Source organism: Oncorhynchus kisutch, linkage group LG15 (assembly GCF_002021735.2).
Source record: "Oncorhynchus kisutch isolate 150728-3 linkage group LG15, Okis_V2, whole genome shotgun sequence".
In the NCBI taxonomy this organism is placed as follows: domain Eukaryota; kingdom Metazoa; phylum Chordata; class Actinopteri; order Salmoniformes; family Salmonidae; genus Oncorhynchus; species Oncorhynchus kisutch.
Window position 1 is genome coordinate 8,537,738 of NC_034188.2, and position 26,946 is coordinate 8,564,683.

General features: G+C 44.3%; 1 protein-coding gene across 30 annotated transcripts in view; it reads left to right on the forward strand.

The window, feature by feature from the left end:
- LOC109878037 (TNFAIP3-interacting protein 1-like) overlaps window positions 1-26,946 on the forward strand; it is a 35,869-nt gene that overhangs the window by 4,947 nt on the left and 3,976 nt on the right. For 10 of the 30 annotated variants that reach the window (XM_031789559.1, XM_031789557.1, XM_031789547.1 and 7 more), the window contains 14 exons: window positions 8,355-8,553; window positions 12,562-12,711; window positions 13,150-13,244; window positions 13,929-13,988; window positions 15,381-15,581; window positions 17,175-17,269; window positions 17,724-17,871; window positions 18,603-18,704; window positions 20,019-20,084; window positions 20,498-20,629; window positions 25,093-25,221; window positions 25,358-25,498; window positions 26,425-26,550; window positions 26,792-26,845. In XM_031789559.1, the coding sequence (XP_031645419.1) occupies window positions 8,391-8,553; window positions 12,562-12,711; window positions 13,150-13,244; window positions 13,929-13,988; window positions 15,381-15,581; window positions 17,175-17,269; window positions 17,724-17,871; window positions 18,603-18,704; window positions 20,019-20,084; window positions 20,498-20,629; window positions 25,093-25,221; window positions 25,358-25,498; window positions 26,425-26,550; window positions 26,792-26,845 (1,662 nt within the window). In that variant the 5' untranslated portion in view covers window positions 8,355-8,390. Of the gene's footprint in view, window positions 1-4,747; window positions 5,437-8,354; window positions 8,554-12,561; window positions 12,712-13,149; window positions 13,245-13,928; window positions 13,989-15,380; window positions 15,582-17,174; window positions 17,270-17,723; window positions 17,872-18,602; window positions 18,705-20,018; window positions 20,085-20,497; window positions 20,630-25,092; window positions 25,222-25,357; window positions 25,499-26,424; window positions 26,551-26,791; window positions 26,846-26,946 lie in introns of those variants that run through there. The other 20 variants (XR_004202974.1, XM_031789541.1, XM_031789551.1 and 17 more) reach the window with 7 other exon arrangements.

Genomic DNA, 26,946 nt, shown 5'->3' on the forward strand with positions numbered 1-26,946 from the left:
CCATTTTTTCCCAAAAGTATCTGTAATCAGATTACAACATCATTGCTGGTAATGTAATAGATTACAGTTACTGTTTTTTGTAATCAGATTACATTACTCCCCAACCCTGAATATGATGTCCAATGGGTGCTACAGACCATAGAGAATGAGAGAGGCCTCTAGTGGAAAAAAGACTGTATTAGCATGGGCATCGCCAACGAGGGCTTCCAGCATTTTAATGTCGTCAAACGGGTGGGACTTCCTACTTCCTTGACTGATCCCTCCTAGTGACACTGTTGGACTCATGTCCAACCCGAGTCATCAGGAGAGATCAGCCAATCGTGAAGAAGAAATTGACTACTTCAAAACCAGTGGAGGCTGGTGAGAGGACCTATAGGAGGACAGACTCTGTGTAATGGTAGGAATGTAATTCATGGAATGGAGTCAAACACGTGGTTTCCATATGTTTGATACCGTTCCATTTAATTATATTCCAGCCATTAAAACAAGAGCCCGTCCTCCTATAGCTCCTCCCACCAGCCTCCACTGGTCAAAATGGAGCCCATGCTGTCACAGACGCTTTAATGACACATATGCAAAGGTGAGTCATCTATCTAACTGTATGGTAAAGACACAGGTCTGCACTGTGTCTCACTTATTTTAGTCAATAGCAGTTTGTGTTTAGGTATTATTATATTTCCCACAAGATGTCTCTATTGGTTTTGGTTGCATCTAGTGTATGGAGGTCACCCATCATGAGATTCCTATCTTTGAAAATAACTGAGCAGAATTTTGTTGATCATAGGCCTATCTGCAGTAGGCCTATGCATGCTGGTGTTGGCACTTGTATCAAGGTTGTCCCAGAGTTCATATGTGCATACAGTGAGGGAAACGAGTATTTAATCCCCTGCTGATTTTGTACGTTTGCCCACTGACAAAGAAATGATCAGTCTATAATTTTAATGGTAGGTTTATTTGAACAGTGAGAGACAGAATAAAAACAAAAGAATCCAGAAAGACGCATGTCAAAAATGTTATAAATTGATTTGCATTTTAATGAGGGAAATAAGTATTTGACCCCCCTCTCAATCAGAAAGATTTCTGGCTCCCGGGGGTCTTTTATACAGGTAACGAGCTGAGATTAGGAGCACACTCTTAAAGGGAGTGCTCCTAATCTCAGTTTGTTACCTGTATAAAAGACACCTGTCCACAGAAGCAATCAATCAATCAGATTCCAAACTCTCCACCATGGCCAAGACCAAAGAGCTCTCCAAGGATGTCAGGGACAAGATTGTAGACCTACACAAGTCTGGAATGGTCTACAAGACCATCGCCAAGCAGCTTAGTGAGAAGGTGACAACAGTTGGTACGATTATTCGCGAATAGAAGAAACACAAAATAACTGTCAATCTCCCTCGGCCTGGGGCTCCATGCAAGATCTCACCTCGTGGAGTTGCAATGATCATGAGAACGGTGAGGAATCAGCCCAGAACTACACGGGAGGATCTTGTCAATGATCTCAAGGCAGTTGGAACCATAGTCATCAAGAAAACAATTGGTAACACACTACGCTGTGAAGGACTGAAATCCTGCAGCGCCCACAAGGTCCCCCTGCTCAAGAAAGCACATATACATGCCCGTCTGAAGTGTGCCAATGAACATCTAAATGATTCAGAGGACAACTGGGAGAAAGTGTTGTGGTCAGATGACACCAAAATGGAGCTCTTTGGCATCAAGGAGGAGGATTGTTGCCTATGACCCCAAGAACACCATCCCCACCGTCAAACATGGAGGTGGAAACATTATGCTTTGGGGGTGTTTTAGGGCTAAGGGGACAGGACAACTTTACCGCATCAAAGGGACGATGGACGGGGCCATGTACCGTCAAATCTTGGGTGAGAACCTCCTTCCCTCAGCCAGGGCATTGAAAATGGGTCGTGGATGGGTCGTGGATGGGTATTCCAGCATGACAATGACCCAAAACACACGGCCAAGGCAACAAAGGAGTGGCTCAAGAAGAAGCACATTAAGGCCCTGGAGTGGCCTAGCCAGTCTCCAGACCTTAATCCCATAGAAAATCTGTGGAGGGAGCTGAAGGTTCGAGTTGCCAAACGTCAGCCTAGAAACCTTACTGACTTATAGACTTGCTTCTACACCTGCATTGCTTGCTGTTTGGGGTTTTAGGCTGGGTTTCTGTACAGCACTTTGAGATATCAGCTGATGTACGAAGGGCTATATAAATAAATTTGATTTGATTTGATTTATAGAAGATCTGAAAAGAGGAGTGGGACAAAATCCCTCCTGAGATGTGTGCAAACCTGGAGGCCAACTACAAGAAACGTCTGACCTCTGTGATTGCCAACAAGTCATGTTTTGCAGAGGGGTCAAATACTTATTTCCCTCATTAAAATGCAAAACCATTTATAACATTTTTGACATGGATGATGTTGTTGTTATTCTGTCTTTCACTGTTCAAATAAACCTACTATTAAAATTATAGACTGATCATTTCTTTGTCAGTGGGCAAACGTACAAAATCAGCAGGGGATCAAATACTTGTTTCCCTCACTGTATATAGAACATCATGGAAATAGTAATTCGTCCTGTAGAGATTTTTAAAGGAGTAGTGAAGTCTGTGACTGTACTACAGCCTCTGCCTAGAGGTGCAGAGCTATAAAGGAGTAGTGAAGTCTGTGACTGTACTACAGCCTCTGCCTAGAGGTGCAGAGCTATAAAGGAGTAGTGAAGTCTGTGACTGTAATACAGCCTCTGCCTAGAGGTGCAGAGCTATAAAGGAGTAGTGAAGTCTGTGACTGTACTACAGCCTCTGCCTAGAGGTGCAGAGCTATAAAGTAGTAGTGAAGTCTGTGACTGTACTACAGCCTCTGCCTAGAGGTGCAGAGCTATAAAGGAGTAGTGAAGTCTGTGACTGTACTACAGCCTCTGTCTAGAGGTGCAGAGCTATAAAGGAGTAGTGAAGTCTGTGACTGTACTACAGCCTCTGCCTAGAGGTGCAGAGCTATAAAGGAGTAGTGAAGTCTGTGACTGTACTACAGCCTCTGCCTAGAGGTGCAGAGCTATAAAGTAGTAGTGAAGTCTGTGACTGTACTACAGCCTCTGCCTAGAGGTGGAGAGCTATAAAGGAGTAGTGAAGTATGTGACTGTACTACAGCCTCTGCCTAGAGGTGCAGAGCTATAAAGGAGTAGTGAAGTCTGTGACTGTACTACAGCCTCTGCCTAGAGGTGCAGAGCTATAAAGGAGTAGTGAAGTCTGTGACTGTACTACAGCCTCTGCCTAGAGGTGCAGAGCTATAAAGGAGTAGTGAAGTCTGTGACTGTACTACAGCCTCTGCCTAGAGGTGCAGAGCTATAAAGGAGTAGTGAAGTCTGTGACTGTACTACAGCCTCTGCCTAGAGGTGCAGAGCTATAAATGAGTAGTGAAGTCTGTGACTGTACTACAGCCTCTGCCTAGAGGTGCAGAGCTATAAAGGAGTAGTGAAGTCTGTGACTGTACTACAGCCTCTGCCTAGAGGTGCAGAGCTATAAAGGAGTAGTGAAGTCTGTGACTGTACTACAGCCTCTGCCTAGAGGTGCAGAGCTATAAAGTAGTAGTGAAGTCTGTGACTGTACTACAGCCTCTGCCTAGAGGTGCAGAGCTATAAAGGAGTAGTGAAGTCTGTGACTGTACTACAGCCTCTGCCTAGAGGTGCAGAGCTATAAAGGAGTAGTGAAGTCTGTGACTGTACTACAGCCTCTGCCTAGAGGTGCAGAGCTATAAAGGAGTAGTGAAGTCTGTGACTGTACTACAGCCTCTGCCTAGAGGTGCAGAGCTATAAAGTATTAGTGAAGTCTGTGACTGTACTACAGCCTCTGCCTAGAGGTGTGGAGCTATAAAGGAGTAGTGAAGTCTGTGACTGTACTACAGCCTCTGCCTAGAGGTGTGGAGCTATAAAGGAGTAGTGAAGTCTATGTGACTGTACTACAGCCTCTGCCTAGAGGTGCGGAGCTATAAAGGAGTAGTGAAGTCTATGTGACTGTACTACAGCCTCTGCCTAGAGGTGCAGAGCTATAAAGGAGTAGTGAAGTCTGTGACTGTACTACAGCCTCTGCCTAGAGGTGCAGAGCTATAAAGGAGTAGTGAAGTCTGTGACTGTACTACAGCCTCTGCCTAGAGGTGCAGAGCTATAAAGGAGTAGTGAAGTCTATGTGACTGTACTACAGCCTCTGCCTAGAGGTGCAGAGCTTATAGCTAAAATCCTTAGTTGCTACATATTTTTGGGGGACTTATAAATGAATGACATATAGCCGATTCTTGAAGAATATAATTTATAAACACTTAATGAGATTAGTTTAACAGTCGTACCCCATCTCAACCCGAAATATACATTTGTTTTACACCAATGTTTGTAAACAACATAAATTTAAACAGGCACACTGTATAGCCTCATAACATGGTCCAAATCATAATTGTGGTATCATGGACAGTCAGTCCTTAGCATCTATAGCTCGGTCTATGAATTTGAGAGTGGTTACATATGTCCAGGTCCATCCCTCAGCTTTTTACCAAACCAGAGGTGGCTTGACGTCTTTGTTATTGTTTCAACTAAGGATTCTAGCTTTAAGGTCACGGGTTCAAGCCTTGCTCTGGCTGCCGTCATCCATACCCCCCAATCAATCCCTGAGCTACCAAAGTTTGGAGCAACAACAAAAAACTGCACGGTTTCTTTAAAGATTAACACAGCCTGTGTCAAGCTTCTGCATTGGTCGGTCCGCTTGTCAACCACAACTGTTTACAACATCAAACGACAGCGAGGTGGAATTTCCCAGGTTACAGCAGAGGCCACTTCCGCAATTGGTGTCTGGGTAAATGGATGGAGCCACTGAAGCAGAAAGGTAGCTAACATAAACCAAAGATCTGTTTGCTTACCATTAACATGTATAGAAAGTTGGCTAGTTACGTTGTCTGGAATCAGACACTGGTTTTTGTTGCGTAACAAATGACTAGTTAGTTTGCTATCCATTATATATTGTGTCATGTTAGCTATAATTTGCATGACTTTGTTAGCCAGGACGTTATCCTGTAGAAATACTTTCACTTAGATATATAACGTTATCTAACGCGAAAAGGGCTATCGTTCAAATAAGCTAAATGTTAGCTTGCTATACAGTCCGATGTACTACTTTGTTAGCTAACGTTAACTAACTGTTTTTTTTTCGGCATCTTAGCAACTGAAATGACTAATTAGCTAGCTAGCTCCATGGCTAGTCGTAATTGTATCGTTAACTAAAGCCAGCGGTGAAACTATCAAGGATGTCGCTCCTAACTACTGAACCGCGAGATCTGTTGTTCTCGCTTGTCATCTAATCAGGGACTGTTTTCTGGACTGGATACTTTAGTCGTCTCTTCTTCTAATCTATAAATGAACGAAGAAAGAAAGAAAGGCCGAAAAGACAGAGTGAGTTGGGTCATGTTGTCTTGTCTCTCGGTGGACATCATCACATCTCATGACAACATCCAGTTTCAATTCAATTGGTTTTAATATATTGTCTTTAATTTCGTTATTCTATTTTGCAACTGAGATCAACTACTAATCGTCTGGTTACTACTGTACAATGTCTTTGTTTCTCATCTTTTCTGTCTGGAAGTTCCGTTTTTTATTATTGCACGGTCATTTTTCTGGCATTTTTACAACGTTGTTATCACTCAATGACTTGACCACATGAGTGTTTGTAAGTTACACATTTGAAATGATCCTGTCCTGAAATAGCTTTTACAGAAGTCCCCTTTGATGGTGACGTTCATATGTGACTCTTTGCATTGTAAATGATTTAGTGGGAAACCAAAACAATGGTTTTTATGTAACAGAACTTCTCCTCCAACGCTTTCGGGAAGTATTTAGACCCCTTGACTTTTTCCACATTTTAGTTTACGTTACAGACTTATTCTAAAATAGCTTTTTTTTCCCTTTATCAATCTACACACAATACCCCATAATGTCAAAGCAAAAACAGGATTTTAGAAATCTTTGCAAATGTGTCTAAATTATTATTATTATTTTTTTTAAGACTGACATACCACATTTACATAAGTATTCAGACCCTTTACTCAGTACTTTATTGAAGCACCTTTGGCAGCGATTACAGCCTCAAGTCTTCTTGAGTGTGACGCTACAAGTTTGGTACACCTGTATTTGTGGAGTTTCTCCAATTCTTCTCCGCAGATCCTCTCAAGCTCTGTCAGGTTGGCTGGGGAGTGTCGCTGCACAGCTATTTCCAGGTCTCTCCAGAGATGTTAGATCGGGTTCAAGTCCAGGCTCTGACTGGGCCACTCAAGGACATTCAGAGACTTGTCCCAAAGCCACTCTTGCGTTGTCTTGGCTGTGTGCTTAGGGTCGTTGTCCTGTTGGAAGGTGAACCTTCGCCCCAGTCTGAGGTCCTGAGCGCTCTTGAGCAGGTTTTCATCAGGGAGCTCTCTGTACTTTGCTCCATTCATCTTTCCCTCGATCCTGACTAGTCTCCCAGTCCCTGACGCTGAAAAACAACCCCACAGCATGATGCTGCCACCACCATGCTTCACCATGGGATGGTGCCAGGTTTCCTCCGGACGTGACGCTTGGCATTCAGGACAAAGAGTTCAATCTTGGTTTCATCAGACCAGAGAATCTTGTTTTTTATGGTCTGTGAGTCTTTAGGTGCCTTTTGGAAAACTCCAAGCGGGCAGTCGTGCCTTTCACTGAGGAGTGGATTCCGTCTGAGGAGCTGGCCTGATTGATTGGTGGAGTGCTGCAAAGATGGTTGTCCTTCTGGAAGGTTCTCCCATCTCCACAGAGGAACTCTGGAGCTCTGTCAGTGACCATCAGGTTCTTGGTCACCTCCCTGACCAAAGCACTTCTCCCCTGATTGCTCATTTTAGCCGGGTGGCCAGCTCTAGGAAGAGTCTTGGTGGTTCCAAACTTCTTCCATTTTAAAAATGATGGAGGGCACTGTGTTCTTGGAGACCTTCAATGCTGCAGACATTTTTGGTACCCATTCCCAGATCTGTGCTTCGATACAATCCTGTGTCTGAGCTCTACGGACAATTCCTTCAACCTCATGGCTTGGTTTTTGCTCTGACATGCACTGTCAACTGTGGGACATTATATAGACATGTGCCTTTCCAAAGCATGTCCAATCAATTGAATTTACCACAGGTGGACTCCAATCAAGTTGTAGAAACATCTCAAGGATGATCAATGAAAACAGGAAGTGCCTGAGCTCAATTTCGAGTCTCATAGCAACGGGTCTGAATACTTGTGTAAATAAAGTATTTCTGTTTTTTTTATTTTAAATTTGCAAACATTTCTAAAAACCTCTTCAATTTGTCATTATGGGGAATTGTGTGTAGATTGATTTATAAAAACAAGTTATTAAATCCATTTAGAATAAGGCTGTGCCGTAACTAAATGTGGAGACAGTCAAGGGGTCTGAATACGTTCAGAATGCACTGTATATGAGGGAGTAGGAGGTTGGTACTTCTCCTCCTGTAGGAGGTTGGTACTTCTCCTCCTGTAGGAGGTTGGTACTTCTCCTCCTGTAGGAGGTTGGTACTTCTCCTCCTGTAGGAGGTTGGTACTTCTCCTCCTGTAGGAGGTTGGTACTTCTCCTCCTGTAGGAGGTTGGTACTTCTCCTCCTGTAGGAGGTTGGTACTTCTCCTCCTGTAGGAGGTTGGTACTTCTCCTCCTGTAGGAGGTTGGTACTTCTCCTCCTGTAGGAGGTTGGTACTTCTCCTCCTGTAGGAGGTTGGTACTTCTCCTCCTGTAGGAGGTTGGTACTTCTCCTCCTGTAGGAGGTTGGTACTTCTCCTCCTGTAGGAGGTTGGTACTTCTCCTCCTGTAGGAGGTTGGTACTTCTCCTCCTGTAGGAGGTTGGTACTTCTCCTCCTGTAGGAGGTTGGTACTTCTCCTCCTGTAGGAGGTTGGTACTTCTCCTCTTGTAGGAGGTTGGTACTTCCCCTCTTGTAGGAGGTAGTATGAGATTTGCATTTTGTAATGTCATGCTAAAGATCATCTCAATGTCTATTAGTTTCCCCCTTAGCCTTGTGTGCTAGAGCTATAGACTTCGCCTGGTCCCAGATCTATTTGTCAACTCCTTGTCATTCATTGCCACGCCATGGAGTTGACATGATAGCACAAAAAGATCTGTGACCAGGCTACTAAAGTCTAGGTTCTCCCATCACAAACGGTAAACATGACATGGGCCTATTTCCCCGTACTGTCACACAAGTTACTGAGCATAGTCAAAACACATCCCCTAACTGAAACCTCCCACACAGCTCTGCCTCTCTTTTTCTATTGGTTCTTTTCTATTGACTTTTCTGTTCTGTTGTTCCTCCAGTTCCCAGCACCATGCCTGGTAAGTGAATCCGTGGCAATGGAAGGAAAAGGGCCCTATCACATCTACGACCCAGGCGGGGGCGAGGCTAAGGCCAGAGAGGCCAGGGAGGAGGGCAGCAGAGTTGGAGGGAGCAGCTATAGACTACTGCTGGAAGAGAACAGCGTTCTCCGAGAGAGGATGAAGGGACTCAAGAGCTTAGGTCCGTACCTGCTTTTGTGACGCAGCCTGCCGCTCTGGTCTAGCTCTTTTATTATGGTCCTAATCTCTTGTGGACAGAAAACATAGACACATAAGTGTGGCATCTGACCAAATTGCAGCAGACTTTTAGTTCTGGGTTAATTTTAAATGATTGTAAGACATGTCTTTAAACAACATCCCCATCATCCTGTATTATTGTAGGGACTTGTGCCATTGTACCAATGCCACTGTACAGCAGTAGACCTGGGTTAACTACACCCCTGGTCAAAAGTTTTAGAACACCTACTCATTCCAGGGTTTTCCTTTTATTTTTACTATTTTCTACATTGTACAATTAATAGTGAAGACATCAAAACTATGAAATAACACATGGAATCATGTAGTAACCCAAAAAGTATTAAACAAATCAAAATATATTTGAGATTCTCCAAATAGCCACCCTTTGCCTTGATGGCACACTCTTGACATTCTCTCAACCAGCTTCATGAGGTAATCACCTGGAATGCATTTCAATTAACAGGTGTGTCTTCTTAAAAGTTAATTTGTGGAATTTCTTTCCTTAATGCGTTTGAGCCAATCAGTTGTGTTGTGACGAGGTAGGGGTGGTATACAGAAGATAGCCCTATTTGGTAAAAGACCAAGGCCGTATTATGGCAAGGACACCTCAAATAAGCAAAGAGAAATGACATTCCGTCATTAAAAATTTCAAGAACTTTGAAAGTTTCTTCAACTGCAGTTGTAAAAAAACATCAAGCGTTATGATGAAACTGTCTCTCATGAGGACCACCACAGGAATGAAAGACCCAGAGTTACCTGTCTCTCATGAGGACCACCACAGGAATGAAAGACCCAGAGTTACCTCTGCTGCAGAGGATAAGTTCATTAGAGTTACCAGCCTCTGAAATTGTAGCCCAAGTAAGTTCTTCACAGGGTTCAAGTAACAGACACATCTCAACATGTGCCTTCATGATCAAATTTCTGCAAATAAACCACTACTAAAGGACACAATAAGAAGACTTGCTTGGGCCGAGAAACACGAGCAATGGACATTAGACCGGTGGAAATCTGTCCTTTGGTCTAGAATCCAAATCTGAGATTTTTGGTTCCAACCGCTGTGTCTTTGTGAAGCACGCTGTGGGTGAACGGATAATGTCTGCATGTGTATTTCCCACCATAAAGCATGGAGAAGGAGGTGTGGGGGTGCTTTGCTGGTGACACTGTCAGTGATTTATTTAGAAATCAAGGCACACTTAACCAGTATGGCTACCACATCATTCATAGTTTTGTAAGATGGCGCCGGAGAAGGCAGACGTTTTACGTGGCCACAGCCGATTTGTGTATTTGCAACTTTATTTTTGCAACTTATTTTATACATAATGTTGCCGCTACCGTCTCTTATGACAGAAAATAACTTCTAGACATCAGGACTGGGATTACTCACCACGGACTAGCAGAATCCCGATGTAAAGGATATACTGCTTCCTCGGGAACAGGCCCTGATCTGCGTGAAGAGGTGGCGGAGAAAAAGGGGCCAAAGGGTAGGCTGCCTTCTGAGAATTCGTAAGCGACCGAATAAACCCCCACTTCCTTCCGTTCTGCTAGCAAACATCATTTTTATTCTCCAAAGATTGCACGAGTTATGCGGAAGATTAAACTACCAACGGGACTTTTAAAAACTGTAACATCTAATGCTTCACAGAGTTGTGGCTGAACGATGACAATATGAACATACAGCTGGCTGGTTATACGATGTACTGGCAGGATAGAACAGCTGCGTCTGGTAAGACAAGGGGCGGAGGAATATGTGTTTTTGTAAAAAACAGCTGGTGCACAATATCTAAAGAAGTCTCGAGCTATTGCTCGCCTGAGGTAGAGTATCTCATGATAAGCTGTAGACCACACAACCTACTGAGAGAGTTTTCATCCGTATTCTTCGTAGCTGTTTACGTTAGCCGTATTCCTGCATAAGCAAACAATAAAACGCTCACCCAAAGGTGGCGCTCCTAGTAGCCGGGGACTTTAATGCAGGGAAACCTAAATCCGTTTGACCAAATATCTATCAACATATTAAATGTGCAACCAAAGGAAAAGAAAACACTCCCTCCATTTGTCAAATCTGACCATAATTCTATCCTCCTGATTCTTGCTTACAAGCAAAAATTAAAGCAGGAAGCACTAGTGACCTAGATAAAAAAAAAAAATTAAGTGGTCAGATGAAGCAGATGCTAAGCTACATGACTGTTTTTCTAGAACAGACTGGAATATGTTCCCGGGATTCCTCCTGCCAGGACAACAACCTCTCCCTCAACGTCATCAAGACAAAGGAGATGATTGTGGACTCCAGGAAAAAGAGGACCAAGCACGCCCCCATTCTCATCGATGGGGCTGCAGTGGAGCAGGTTGAGAGCTTCAAGTTCCTTGGTGTCCACATCACCAACAAACTAACATGGTCCAAGCACACCAAGACAGTCGTGAAGAGGGCACGACATAACCTATTCCCCCTCAGGAGACTGAAAAGATTTGGCATGGGTCCTCAGATCCTCAAAGCGTTCTACAGCTGCACCATCGAGAGCATGGTTGCATCACTGCCTGGTATGGCAACTGCTCGGCCTCCGACCACAAGGCACTACAGAGGGTAATGCGAACGGCCCAGTACATCACTGGGGCCAAGCTTCCTGCCATCCAGGACCTCTAAATCAAATCAAATCAAATCAAATTTATTTATATAGCCCTTCGTACATCAGCTGATATCTCAAAGTGCTGTACAGAAACCCAGCCTAAAACCCCAAACAGCAAGCAATGCAGGTGGAGAAGCACAGTGGCTAGGAAAAACTCCCTAGAAAGGCCAATACCTAGGAAGAAACCTAGAGAGGAACCAGGCTATGTGGGGTGGCCAGTCCTCTTCTGGCTGTGCCGGGTGGAGATTATAACAGAACATGGTCTGTTATGGTCTGTCACCTCTATACCAGGTGGTGTCAGAGGAAGGCCCCAAAAATTGTCAGGCTCCAGCCACCCTAGTCATAGACTGTTCACTCTGCTACTGCATGGCAAATGGTACCGGAGCACCAATTCTAGGTCCAACAGGCTTCTAAACAGCTTCTACCCTCAAGCCATAAGACTCCTGAGCATCTAGTCAAATGGCTACTCAGACTATTTGCATTGCCCCCCCCCTTACACCACTGCTACTCTGTCATCAATGCATAGTCACTTTAATAACTCTACCTACATGTACATACTACCTCAACTAACATTGACTCTGTATTGGTCCCCCCCCCCCCCCTGTGTATAGTCTCGCTATTGTTATTTTACTGCTGCTCTTTAATTACTTAAATTAAATTATTTATTTTTTTTACTGCATTGTTGGTTAGGGGCTCGTAAGTAGGCATTTCACTGTAATGTCTACTATACCTGTTGTATTCGGCACATCTGACTATGAGTCACAATGTAGAAAATGGTAAATATAAAGATCAACCCTTGAATGAGTAGGTGTTCTAAAACTTTTGACCGGTAGTATCCATCTGACAGATCTCAAGACCATACCCCCCCCCCCCTCAACCCTCATCACACTCCTCTGTCGAGATTAGTGTTGTGACCTATACATTATGGGGACATATTCTCATAGCCTTGTAGGAACAATGTGGTTAGATCTGATTCCATTCTTTGGCTATGTGCTGTAATGTTTGCAGGGAGTTTCTCGAGTGACTTGTGACCTTGTATGTTTTTGTTGAGTTGGTGTGGTCCATTCTTCGGTTATGTGCTGTTTCTCTGTAATGAGTAATGTTCTCAGGGTCAGCATGATTTTAGTTGTTAGTCATCAGAAACACTAGCTACCGTCTATCCATCACGTATTATAGGTCATGTCGACTGTGAATAACATTCATCTCTATGCCACAACCCAAAATGAACAAGTGACTACTTCAAATCAAGATGTTTCTGACAGTCTGTCTGGTGTGTAGGAACAGTTTGTTACTGCTGTGAATACGGTTGTTACTAATGGTTTGGTGTGTAGGAGACCTGTTGGAGGAGTCTCAGTGGGAGGCTTCTAAGTTGCGTCAGCGTGTAGAGGAGCTGGTCAGAGACAACGAGGCCCTGAAGTCTTCTACCTCCAGCTTCGCTACCAGTCTGTGTATGGGAGGACCTGTTCAGACTGAGACACAAGGTATGGTATCAGAGATGGGTTTCCTACCTGATTATTCATGATTTGCAGCAATATGTTATCACCAATGGCCCAGTGAAATCAAAAACGTGATTGTCCTGTTTAAAAAAAATAATAATAATAATAATTTTAAATATACATTTCCACACTGAGGTTGGTGTAATATTGTTAAAATGATAATGTCATTTTAGTGTAAGAGCTGATTGAAAATACCACCTGAAATTTCAGCCTGTTTTGGTGGGATGGAGTTTTGGCCTTGGTGACATCACTAGTTAATAGACCAATAGGAGGTCCTAATCTCTCTGTCCTTAACGGGTCATTTTCATACCCCTCCCAGACACTCCTAGCAAAATTCTTGCTTGAGAAATTGCCCTTTGATAAGAAGCTATTTTGAATGTCTTTTTGACCCTATAACCGTGGTGTGACTCCTAACTGTTTCAGGTCAGGGGAAGCTTCACCGTCAGCCCAGTAACGACCAGAGACCAAGTCAGTCGTGTCTCTCAACGGAGAAGGCCCTACATCATGATCAGCCCAGCGTAAGTAAACAGAGATTTTACTTTATAGCTATATAGTACTTTACATTTTATAGATAATGTGCTGGGCTGCTCAGCTTGCTCAATAATAAGTACAGCCTCATTAGCCTAAATCTGAAACATAACATTCACATGTCTGGTGGTGGTGTCTGTCCCAACTGGTTTCTGGCTTCCAGCGAAAGCTAACTGAAAGTAGTTTCATTTTTAAAGGTTCACTTACGTTCAATACATTGTAGCTACAAGTGTCAAAAAATAAATATATATATATATATATATATATATATATAACCGTATTGGTTAACTAAATAGTTGTATTGGTTTACTTAAAGGGATAGTTTGGGATTTTGGCAATGAAGTTCCTTTTTCTTCCCCAGAGTTGGGTGAACTTGTGGATATCATTTTTTTTTGGGGGGGGGGCTCTGTGTGTAGTTTTAAGAAGGTCGCTAACTGGCATTAGTGCATCATGCTAGCTGTTCTCATAGACTTCCAGTCATTGCGCTACTGCTAGTTAGAGGTAGTTTCCCGAACCAAGGCTAACGTCCTCCTTACTGGATACAGAGGCATACAAATAAAAAAGGTGAGTTGGTCGGACTCTGGGGAAGTAGATAAAGGGCTTCATTGCCAAAATCCTGAAGTATCCCTTTAATACTGACCAGTCTGGATCATTGTCCTCCTTGGTGCTTGTAGGAAGGTCTGTCCGAGTTTGAGGTGGTGAATATGGAGCAGAAGACCTCTGATACCCTGCCGGTAAGTACTAGTTTTCATACGAGGCTAGCTAACAATAACTGGGCAAAAAAATGGGAAGTTTGGAAACTATCCAGGTTCTTTATGTAATTGGTTCAGTTTAATCCGTGTGTGTGTGTGTAGCCTACATTCAGGACCACTCAATCTGTTTGTGTCTAGAAGGCTCATTCAGCTAGAATTGGACTGTGTGTGGTTATAACTTCCAGTCAGCACTGTTACACTGAGCAGTTGTTTTGGGCCCTGTACAGGGCCAGATAAGAACAACAATATGATCAGAAAATAGAAAGTGATGTATCATTTAAAAACTATACCTCTTCCCCCATAAATCATGCTCTATGTTCATAGAACATACAACATAGGTCAAGTCACCAAAGGTGCAAATTGGTGTCATATTTTATTTCAAATTTCTCATTCACCAACATGGGGACAATGTTGCCATACTGACTGGACAGGACTGTGTTTGTAGGACTTAAGAGTTCTGAAACCCCAAAATGTATTTTATGAGGGTAGTAATACAATATTCATATAGTCGTTTTAGAAAATGCCACTAGAGTTGAGGTTTAAAAACCATTGAACATGGTCGTTATACCTGGTGAAGAATCTAAGAGCGGCTCCTCAAGTTTCATTTCCTTAGCTCTCGGTTGTCTTTGGTCATGTCTTCTATATCAGGAACTTCTCCTGTGTCTCTTTTCTAGTGAGTCAACTAACAGCCAACTAACTCAATACTGGTAGCTCGACATGAGTCAGCACAGGGAATGTCCACGATTTATTACTGACCCCACACACACACACACGCCTGCAGTTAGAGAATGCCTGACAGGGAAGAATGTCAGTCACAGAATATTCCGGACTGATATGGTATAGAATCAAATGACTATCGCTGATATAATGCATCATCACCCAAACGTATAGGAAAACTGTGACACATTTTCACACGTCTATAGACTGAGCTTCTTCTAAATGTTTCATCAGCTCGGAGTCGATCTTAATGGGGTTTTTGCTTCATTGTACAATATTGCACAACATGTATAGCCCTGCATTGCATATAGGATATGGAGTGTCACTTACATGATTGATCAATCAATGCAACACACAGGGATAGAGTCTATCTACAGGCTGTATGATCCAGATGGGATTTGTCCTTATTTTTATACATCTCGTATCCATGAAACTGGAGAACTAGAAATATGTTGTTTTTGACATGACTTGATTGGAGTCCTGTCCAGTCAGTATGGCAATACAGAGCTTCTGATTGGTGTTTCTCAGATCCTCTTTGTTTTGCTATCATATAACTCTCTCTTAAAATAACAGATTTTTTTAATCTTAATGTCATTTTTGTCTAGAAATGTATTGTTTTGGAGGTGCTATATAAATCAAGTTTGATTTGATCTCCAGCCTGGTGCAGGAACAGGACAGCTTCCTCAGGAGAACCAGGAGTTAACCAGTCAGCTACAGCGTCTAGAGAGCTCCTTCAGTATCTTTGCTGAGGCGTCCAACCCCAACCAGCTCCTAGCCCACCTGGGACGCATGGCCGTCGAGTTCCACCACCTCTCCTCCAAGGTCCAGAAGAACGAGCAGAGGACCTCCCTCCTACAGGTAACTGACAGGGAAAAGAGGCAGGTAGACAGCCAGGCTTAGTAGACAAATGTCCACACAGGTATTTCAAAGACTGGAAATTCAGCATGTGACCTGAATAGCGAATAACAGTTGTGTATTTTGTCATTCCTGATGCTGAACCAAATTATGTTGCAAAACCAAGGCAGCGTCTAGTCTTCCTGGGTCCAAATAGGAAACGAAACACAACAAATGAAATGCATAACACAATACATCATATTATTCAAAATACAATACAAATTCATTTTAATATATATATATATATATATATATATATATATATATATATATATATATATGTGTATATATATGTGTGTGTGTGTGTGTGTGTGTATATATATATATACATACACACGCGCACACGCACACGCGCACACGCACACGCACACACGCATATACATATACACACACACACACACATATACACACACATATACACACACATATACACACACACACACACACACACACACACACACACATATATGTGTGTGTGTATATATGTGTGTATATATATATATATATGTATATATATGTATATGTATATATATGTATATATATATGTGTGTGTGTGTGTCTCTTTACATGCCGTAAGGTGTTCTTTTATCAGGTTTTATTGCTAGCTTGAGTTTCCTGGGGTGGCAGAGTTCCATGCTACCGCACAGCAAGTGGTACTGGAGCGCCAAGTCTAGAACCAAAAGGTTCCTTACCAGCTTCTGCCCCCAAGCTATAAGAACTGCTGTAAATAGTCCGGCCACCCAGACTATTGCTTATTAAGACGGGGGGGACTGGAGCACTAGCCTAGCGGTTCACTATGTTGAAGGAGATCATCCTGGAACCACTGTGGTTAGGGAGAATCCCCTCTCTTTAAAGACTGTTGGTTGCTCCCACGGCAAGTCAAAATTGTCACAAACAGACGTTCCTGTCTGTGCAAAGTGTCTTCAGGGACTCCTTTAGGGCAGCGAGGCGGCTGTAACTTTCCGAACCCTTTCTATAGTACGGCATCGGGCCAGATATGATTATTCTCTTCCCTTTTATTTATTTTTTTATTTTTATTTTACCTTTATTTAACTAGGCAAGTCAGTTAAGAACAAATCCTTATTTTCAATGACGGCCTAGGAACAGTGGGTTAACTGCCTGTTCAGGGGCAGAACGACAGATTTGTACCTTGTCAGCTCGGGGGTTTGAACTTGCAACCTTCCGGTTACTAGTCCAACGCTGTAACCACTAGGCTACCCTGCCGTCCCTGTGCCAACGAGGGTGTTCAAGACAATGTTGTAGTCCTTCTACGCTTCCTCAGATTGCCAAAGTGAGTGACGATGGTGCCAGTATTAGAGTAGTTGGCTAGAACAGTGAGCAGAAGGGAATTGATGTCTCGGACACGGGCGCCTGGGTGACGCTGGACCGTGGTCAGGCCGAAGTCTCTCACCATCGTCCCATGATGACCGTGGTCGAGATGGAGTCCGATGGAGAAGGGGGAACAGAACAGGACTGCCTCGGTCAGGGGGGGAGGTGTGTGTCTTGGTACAGGAGGACAGTGTTGTGTTACTCATGCGTGTCCCTCTGTTTGTCAAGACTCTTTGTGAGCAGCTCAGACACGAGAACAGCGAGCTGAGAAAGAAGATGGAGGAAGACCTTCAGTACAGAAACGGAGATGTGGAACTGCTGAGGTGAGTTGTTGTATTTTCTCTGCATTCAGTTTCATCTCCCCAGGGGAGAGGAGGAGTTTACATTTACTATTGTGAATTGAAACGGTTGGCTTTATCCTGTTTTCTGCTCCTAAGTCAAGTTTAGTACTTTGTTGGAGTTTATTGAGCTTAAATAAAGGCAATAAACTCTTGGTAGTCAGTAAATTATAAGTGGACTTTCACTTTTCTTTTTCACATTGATTCTCTGTCTAGCAACTACAAAGCTTCAAGTGAAGTGACAGTTGGTCAAAGTTTTGTTTTTGATGATTCCCGGAATTGCCCTAATATTCTCCCTACCTCAGTGGGGCTGTAGGGTCTTCCCAGAGAATATTCTAGGGCTATGCCAAGCAGCACATTCCTCCTACTAAACACTGCGATACATAGTCTAGATATCTCTATAACTGCATAGTAACACTAACCCTGCTGGTCACTGCAGACCAGAGAACCTGAAGCTGAAAGAGCAGGTAACGGGAGCAGGAGAGACCGCGGCAGAGAGCGAGGGGCAGCCAGAAGCCAAAGAAGACGTGGTGGAAGAGGAAACTGCCAGCGTTAGATCCAAGATGGAGGTCGGCACACCACAGAAGGTATGGAAATCCCTCCCCAGAATGGATGGAATGGCACCTGTCTGATTCAGAGTACATTAAAAGCTGGGGGGAGAGAGAGGGGGGGGAATGATCAGCATAGACGTCTAGGAAGCCACAGCATCATTTCAGGATGTGCGCTGTTACAGTAAACACTCCAGTTTTTAAATACTCTAGTTTCCGTATTGAGTATTGGCAGTATGAGTCAGGTCATTGCCAGGCATCGCGGTAGTGGAATAGTTACCATGACTGACGGCTCATCCTAACGTACTGTACAGTATGGGGATGTGATTGACTGTAGTACTACTGTAATGTTGCTGTGTATGAAATCCTTTTTTCCCCCATTGGTCACTGTAGAATGTCTGAGAGACTTCCCCAAAAAAAGCACATGTTTATTTTTATGACACGACTTGTGTAAATGGTGATCTGTACTAAGTGCTGGGGAATTATAAGAGCAATGTTTCATATCCTTGTCCTGTTGCAGAGCGGGCTCTGTGAATGAATTACGTTTCTAATCATTTATTGCGTTACGCATCATTGTGATGTTTTGACAGTTCGCTTTTTGAAAGTCCTTATGTCTTGAAAATGTGATTGCTGACATGGGGGGTGGGGGGGGGGGCATTTTTGTCACTGTATCAACAGGATCTAATGAAAACAAATACCAGGTTTGGAATTGGATTATTCCTTTAGTTTTTTTTAAAGAATCATCATGTTTTATATCCCTTGTACTACAGCGGAGAGGGAATGCCACAGAGATGGAGAAAGCCCCGGCCAAGCCCTGTGACCCAGAGGCCTACGAGAAGAAGATCAAGCTTCTAGAGAAGCAGAGGAAAGATGTGAGTCCCTCTCAACTTTACATCAGGTGTTCTCTTGCCACGTTAAAAAAAAGTATTTGTTATAAAAGTTTATGTCCCAAATGACACCCTATTCCCCTTTTTTTTTTTTAATGTTTTTTAAATGTGACCTGGGTCAATACATAGTAGTGCACTAGTTTTGACCTGGGTCAATACATAGTAGTGCACTAGTTTTGACCTGGGTCAATACATAGTAGTGCACTAGTTTTGACCTGGGTCAATACATAGTAGTGCACTAGTTTTGACCTGGGTCAATACATAGTAGTGCACTAGTTTTGACCTGGGTCAATACATAGTAGTGCACTAGTTTTGACCTGGGTCAATACATAGTAGTGCACTAGTTTTGACCTGGGTCAATACATAGTAGTGCACTAGTTTTGACCTGGGTCAATACATAGTAGTGCACTAGTTTTGACCTGGGTCAATACATAGTAGTGCACTAGTTTTGACCTGGGTCAATACATAGTAGTGCACTAGTTTTGACCTGGGTCAATACATAGTAGTGCACTAGTTTTGACCTGGGTCAATACATAGTAGTGCACTAGTTTTGACCTGGGTCAATACATAGTAGTGCACTAGTTTTGACCTGGGTCAATACATAGTAGTGCACTAGTTTTGACCTGGGTCAATACATAGTAGTGCACTAGTTTTGACCTGGGTCAATACATAGTAGTGCACTAGTTTTGACCTGGGTCAATACATAGTAGTGCACTAGTTTTGACCTGGGTCAATACATAGTAGTGCACTAGTTTTGACCTGGGTCAATACATAGTAGTGCACTAGTTTTGACCTGGGTCAATACATAGTAGTGCACTAGTTTTGACCTGGGTCAATACATAGTAGTGCACTAGTTTTGACCTGGGTCAATACATAGTAGTGCACTAGTTTTGACCTGGGTCAATACATAGTAGTGCACTAGTTTTGACCTGGGTCAATACATAGTAGTGCACTAGTTTTGACCTGGGTCAATACATAGTAGTGCACTAGTTTTGACCTGGGTCAATACATAGTAGTGCACTAGTTTTGACCTGGGTCAATACATAGTAGTGCACTAGTTTTGACCTGGGTCAATACATAGTAGTGCACTAGTTTTGACCTGGGTCAATACATAGTAGTGCACTAGTTTTGACCTGGGTCAATACATAGTAGTGCACTTTCTATAGGGAGACATTTTGGGACACACCCTTGATAAGGTGTTCGTGTTCCCGCTTGAGGGAGTCTGTGAAAAAATGTGTACATGACGTATTGGTTTCAGTCATATTTCTGTTGTGATGATGATGATGATGATGATAACAGGTACTGGATGTTAACAAGCAATGGGATGCCCAGTGGAACTCGATGAAGTCACAGTTTGAACAGAAGGTATGTTCTCTCTCTCTCACACACACACACACACACACTGTGTTCATATAGTAACCTGTGTGTGTGTTGATGGAGAAGATGTAGTGGTGTGTACTCGGTTGACATCCAGGCTGTGTGTGAGTCAACCACATGTTCTTGTGACACATCAGAAATCCCCTCACCTCTCTGGTACTCACTGTTCCTGCTGTGGTCCACACACTGAGACGCACACACCCACACACTGAGACGCACACACACTGAGACGCACACACCTACACGCCCACACACACACTTCCACGGCTCTGAGATTTGGGGCTAACCCTAAACTGCTCCACATCATTCTTCTGAGTCTGAAATGATGATTCTGATCATATGTCTCGTTGAAAAGACATACTCCCTGTATTTAAGAGTTTGAATCCCCCCCCCCCGATCAGATCACAGACCTGCGTCAGCGGCTAGCGGACTCCCAGAAGGCCGTGCAGGAGTTAGAGGCGGAGCGAGAACAGAGGCAACGGGACTACGATAAGAAGCTGCTGCTCGCCAAGTCCAAGATTGAGAACGTACAGGTGAGAACAGAGAGAAACCTAGTACAGACCCAACCATGTCCTCAAGACGTATACAAACCCAACAACGTACACAACATTTTTGGTGTGTATGTTGGTGTGTGTATGTTGGTGTTTGGTGTTTGTGGGTGTTTGTGGGTGTTGGTTGGTGTGTGTTGGTGTGGTTGTGTGTTGGTGTGTGTCCGGTCTTCACTGCTGGGAACACGTGCATGTCAGCGTGGAGGAGAACCACTCCAGCCCACTCAGCCACGGTCCAATGAGTATTTCTCACCAGTCTGTTGTGACACAATGGACTCAATCAAAATAGCTCATTTGAAGCCAAGGAAATCAAATATGTATGTAGACATAACATGCACAGATTAAGCTACTCCAGGAAGTGACGTTGCGGGCTAGCTCAGTGCTGCCCCCTCTCATTGAGGATCTCAAGTTGAAGGCCAACCGGGGTACTGCAGGCTGCCAGTAGCAACTGAATTATCCTAATAACTTCTTCTGTGTGAATTTTTCTGATGTAAAGTTACATTTTGTCACATGCGCCGAATACAACAGGTATAGACTTAACCGTGAAATGCTTAGTTATGAGCCTTTTCCCAACAATGCAGAGTACTAATATATATATATATATCCCTGCACATTGACTCAGTACTGGTGTGTGTGTAATATATATATATATATATTACACACACACCAGTACTGAGTCAATGTGCAGGGATACCAGGTTAAGATAATTGATGTAATATTCACATGTACAGAGCCTTCAGGGCAGTCTCCGGGGGCCTTCAGGGCAGTCTCCGGGGGCCTTCAGGGCAGTCTCGGGGGGCCTTCAGGGCAGTCTCGGGGGGCCTTCAGGGCAGTCTCGGGGGGCCTTCAGGGCAGTCTCGGGGGGGCCTTCAGGGCAGTCTCGGGGGGGCCTTCAGGGCAGTCTCGGGGGGGCCTTCAGGGCAGTCTCGGGGGGGCCTTCAGGGCAGTCTCGGGGGGGCCTTCAGGGCAGTCTCGGGGGGCCTTCAGGGCAGTCTCGGGGGGCCTTCAGGGCAGTCTCGGGGGGCCTTCAGGGCAGTCTCTAATAGTAGAGAGAATGATTTATTTAAGCTTTTATTTCGTTCATCACATTCCCAGTGGGTCAGAAGTTTACATACACTCAATTAGTATTTTGTAGCATTGCCTTTAAATTGTTTAACTTGGGTCAAATGTTTTGGGTAGCCTTCCACAAGCTTCCCACAATAAGTTGGGTGAATTGTGGCCCATTCCTCCTGATAGAGCTGGTGTAACTGAGTCAGGTTTGTAGGCCTCTTTGCTCGCACACGCTTTTTCAGTTCTGCCCACAAATTATCTATAGGCTTGAGGTCAGAGGGCTTTGTGATGGCCACTCCATTACCTTGACTTTGTTGTCCTTAAGCCATTTTGCCATAACTTTGGAAGTATGCTTGGGGTCATTGTCCATTCGGAAGATCCATTTGCGACGAAGCTTTAACTTCCTGACTGATGTCTTGAAATGTTGCTTCAATATATCCACATAATTTTTCTGCCTCATGATGCCATCTATTTTGTGAAGTGCACCAGTCCCTCCTGCAGCAAAGCACCCCCACAACATGATGCTGCCACCCCCGTGCTTCACGGTTGGGATTGTGTTTTTTGGCTTGCAAGCCTCCCCCTTTTTGCTCCAAACATAACAATGGTCATTATGGCCAAACAGTTCTCTTTTTGTTTCATCAGACCAGAGGACATTTCTCCAAAAAGTACAATCTTTGTCCCCATGTGCTGTTGCAAACCGTAGTCTGGCTTTTTTATGGTGGTTTGGAGCAGTGGCTTCTTCCTTGCTGAGCGGCCTTTCAGGTTATGTCAACATAGGACTCGTTTTACTGTGGATATAAATACTTTTGTACTTATTTCCTCCAGCATCTTCACAAGGTCCTTTTGCTGTTGTTCTGGGATTGATTTGCACTTTTCGCACCAAAGTACTTTCATCTCTAGGAGACAGAACGCGTCTCCTTCCTGAGAGGTATGACGGCTGCATGGTCCCATGGTGTTTATACTTGCGTACTATTGTTTGTATAGATGAACGTGGTTTCTTCAGGTGTTTTGAAATTGCTCCCAAGGATGAACCAGACTTGTGGAGGTCTACAAAAAATTCAGAGGTCTTGGCTGATTTCTTTTGATTTTCCTATGATATCAAGCAAAGAGGCACTGAGTTTGAAGGTAGGCCTTGAAATACATCCACAGGTACACCTCCAATTGACCTAAATTATGTCAATTAGCCTATCAGAAGCTTCTAAAGCAATGACATTATTTTCTGGAAATTTCCAAGCTGTTTAAAGGCACATTCAACTTAGTGTATGTAAACTTCTGACCCACTGGAATTGTGATACAGTGAAATAATCTGTCTGTAAACAATTGTTGGAAAAATTACTTGTCATGCACAAAGTAGATGTCCTAACTGACTTGCCAAAACTATAGTTTGTTAACAAGAAATGTGTGGAGTGGTTGAAAAACAAGTTTGAATGACTCCAACCTAAGTGGATGTAAACTTACGACTTCAACTGTATCTAATTTACACAAGTAGTCACACCCCTGAGTCAATACTTTGTAGAAGCATCTTTGATTACAGATTTGAGTCTTTCTGGGTAAGTCTCTAAGAGTTTTCCACACCTGGATTGTGCAACATTTGCCCTTTTTTTTTTTAAATGTGTATTTTTTAAAATTATTTTATAAATTCATCAAGCTCGGTCAAATTGGTTGTTGATCATTGCTAGACAACCATTTTCAGGTCTTGCCATAGATTTAAGTCAAAACTGTAACACGACCATTCAGGAACATTCACTGCCTTCTTGGTAAACAACTCCAGTGTCTATTTGGTCTTGCTTTACGTTATTGTCCTGCTGAAAGGTGACTTAATTTCCCATTGTCTGGTGGAAAGCAGACTGAACCAGGTTTTCCACTAGGATTTTGCCTATGCTTAGCTCCATTCCATTTCTTTTTTTTTTTTTATGCTGAAAAACTCCCCAGTCCTTTTTTGATTTACAAGCATACCCATAACATGATGCAGCCCCCACTATGCTTGAAAATATGGGGAGTGGTACTCAGTAATATGTTTGGGGCAAATCCAATACAACACTTTGTATTCAGGACAAAAAGTTAATTTCTTTGCCACATCTTTTGTAGTTTCACTTTAGTGCCTTGTTTGCAAACAGGATGCATGTTCTAGAATATGTTTTATTCTGTTCAGGCTTCCTTCTTTTCACTCTGTCAATTAGGTTAGTATTGTAGAGTAACTATAATGTTGTTGATCCATACTCAGGTTTCTGACCATTAAACTCTGTGACTGTATTAAAGTCCCCATTGGCCAGTGACAGAACATCTAAATGTAATCAATTTTCAATTCAGGCATTAACACAACATGTAGGATAAGTCAATGGGTGTGAATATGTTCTGAAGGGAATGTAGGTAAGTGACTAGATAATCAGGATAGATATTAAGTGTGTGTGACCATATGTAGTCTGTGTGTGTTGGAACTGTCAGTGTAGTATGTGTGAGTAGAGTCCAGTGCAAGGGTCAGTGTAAATAATAAAGGGGCTCAATACAAATAGTCTGGGTAGCCATTTTGATGAGCTGTTCAGCAGTCTGGTGGCTTGGGGGGGGGTTAGAAGCTGTTCAGCAGTCTGGTGGCTTGGGGGGTAGAAGCTGTTCAGCAGTCTGGTGGCTTGGGGGGTAGAAGCTGTTCAGCAGTCTGGTGGCTTGGGGGGGTAGAAGCTGTTCAGCAGTCTGCTGGCTTGGGGGGGTAGAAGCTGTTCAGCAGTCTGCTGGCTTGGGGGGGTAGAAGCTGTTCAGCAGTCTGCTGGCTTGGGGGGGTAGAAGCTGTTCAGCAGTCTGGTGGCTTGGGGGGGGGTTAGAAGCTGTTCAGCAGTCTGGTGGCTTGGGGGGTAGAAGCTGTTCAGCAGTCTGGTGGCTTGGGGGGGTAGAAGCTGTTCAGCAGTCTGCTGGCTTGGGGGGTAGAAGCTGTTCAGCAGTCTGCTGGCTTGGGGGGTAGAAGCTGTTCAGCAGTCTGGTGGCTTGGGGGGTAGAAGCTGTTCAGCAGTCTGCTGGCTTGGGGGGTAGAAGCTGTTCAGCAGTCTGCTGGCTTGGGGGGTAGAAGCTGTTCAGCAGTCTGCTGGCTTGGGGGTAGAGGCTGTTCAGCAGTCTGCTGGCTTGGGGGTAGAGGCTGTTCAGCAGTCTACTGGCTTGGGGGTAGAAGCTGTTCAGCAGTCTGCTGGCTTGGGGGGTAGAACCTTTTTTGCAAAAACATGCCAGGTTGACTGATATAATGTTGGTCATTGTTAGGTCACCATCAGATGAACTTTAACCTGACAGTCTCTGACATGTGGAACATTACTTGTCACATCCTGTCACATCCTTCAGTCTGGTTTAAACTGTGAATGAACTCTGAAAAGGTGGCGTTGAAGCAGGTTATGGTAATGTTGTATGAATGTTTTCAGGGGGAGAAGGAGTGTCTGAACTCTGAGACCACAGAGTTGAAGCAGAAGATTCGTTACCTGCAGGATCAGCTGCTGCCCCTCAGTAAACAGAGAGAGTACCAGGAGAAGGAGATACAACGCCTCAACAGGGTCTCTATCGTGTGTGTGTGTGTGTGTGTACACTGTGTGTGTGTGTGCACTGTGTGTGTGTGTGCACTGTGTGTGTGTGTGTGTGTGTGTGTGTGTACTGTGTTCTAATTTACTGTCTCCCTCTGCCACCCTTAAGGCTTTAGAAAAGGCCCTGAACCTGCATCCTCCCCCGTCCTCCCAGCAGCCACCGGGCCAGGGCACCAGTGGTAACCATGACGACATGCCTAGTAACTTGAGGCAGGAGCTTCTCACTCAGATAACGGTGTTAAAGGAACAGGTCAGTTAGACACACTTAGTACCCGAGGTAATCCTCCTCCCTCCTCCTCCCTCACCATCTTAGTACCCGAGGTAATCCTCCTCCTCCCTCACCATCTTAGTACCCAAGGTAATCCTCCTCCCTCCTCTCCCTCACCAACTTAGTACCCAAGGTAATCCTCCTCACTCCTCCTCCCTCACCAACTTAGTACCTGAGGTAATCCTCCTCCCTCCTCCTCCCTCAACATCTTAGTACCCGAGGTAATCCTCCTCCCTCCTCCTCCCTCACCATCTTAGTACCCGAGGTAATCCTCCTCCTCCCTCACCATCTTAGTACCCAAGGTAATCCTCCTCCCTCCTCTCCCTCACCAACTTAGTACCCAAGGTAATCCTCCTCACTCCTCCTCCCTCACCAACTTAGTACCTGAGGTAATCCTCCTCCCTCCTCCTCCCTCAACATCTTAGTACCCGAGGTAATCCTCCTCCCTCCTCCTCCCTCACCATCTTAGTACCTGAGGTAATCCTCCTCCCTCCTCCTCCCTCAACATCTTAGTACCCGAGGTAATCCTCCTCCCTCCTCCTCCCTCAACATCTTAGTACCCGAGGTAATCCTCCTCCCTCCTCCTCCCTCAACATCTTAGTACCCGAGGTAATCCTCCTCCCTCCTCCTCCCTCAACATCTTAGTACCCGAGGTAATCCTCCTCCCTCCTCCTCCCTCACCATCTTAGTACCCGAGGTAATCCTCCTCCCTCCTCCTCCCTCACCATCTTAGTACCCGAGGTAATCCTCCTCCCTCCTCCTCCCTCACCAACTTAGTACCCGAGGTAATCCTCCTCCCTCCTCTCCCTCACCATCTTAGTACCCAAGGTAATCCTCCTCCCTCCTCCTCCCTCACCAACTTAGTACCCGAGGTAATCCTCCTCCCATTGCTGTATCTACTCTCTCAGGTGAAGATCTTTGAGGAGGACTTTAGGAAAGAGAGGAGCGACAGGGAACGAATGAACGAGGAAAAGGAGGACTTGAGGAGACAGGTGGAGAGGCTGCAGGGTCAGGTGACCAACCTCACCAATCAGGTTAGGAGCTGCTTTCATCTGCTTCCTAAATGGCACCCCATTCTCTATGTAGTGCACATACCTATGGGCCCTGGTCAATAGTGCACTGTATAGGGAATAGGGTGCCTCTTGGGACGCAGACTGTTTCACAGCAATTTGCATTGACTAGGGAGGTTCTCATCTCCTCCACCACCCGTGTGTGGGTTTTCCTGATGTGTGTTCATCCATTTCTGTTGGTTTGTTCCTCTGACATCTTGTCCAGGCCCAGAGGGAGAGATGCAAGCTGGAGAGACTACAGATGCAGCATCATAAACAGGTACTGTAGTCACCGGGCCTCTTCTCATCTCCCACTATAGACGGGTACTGTAGTCACCGGGCCTCTTCTCATCTCCCGCTATAGACGGGTACTGTAGTCAC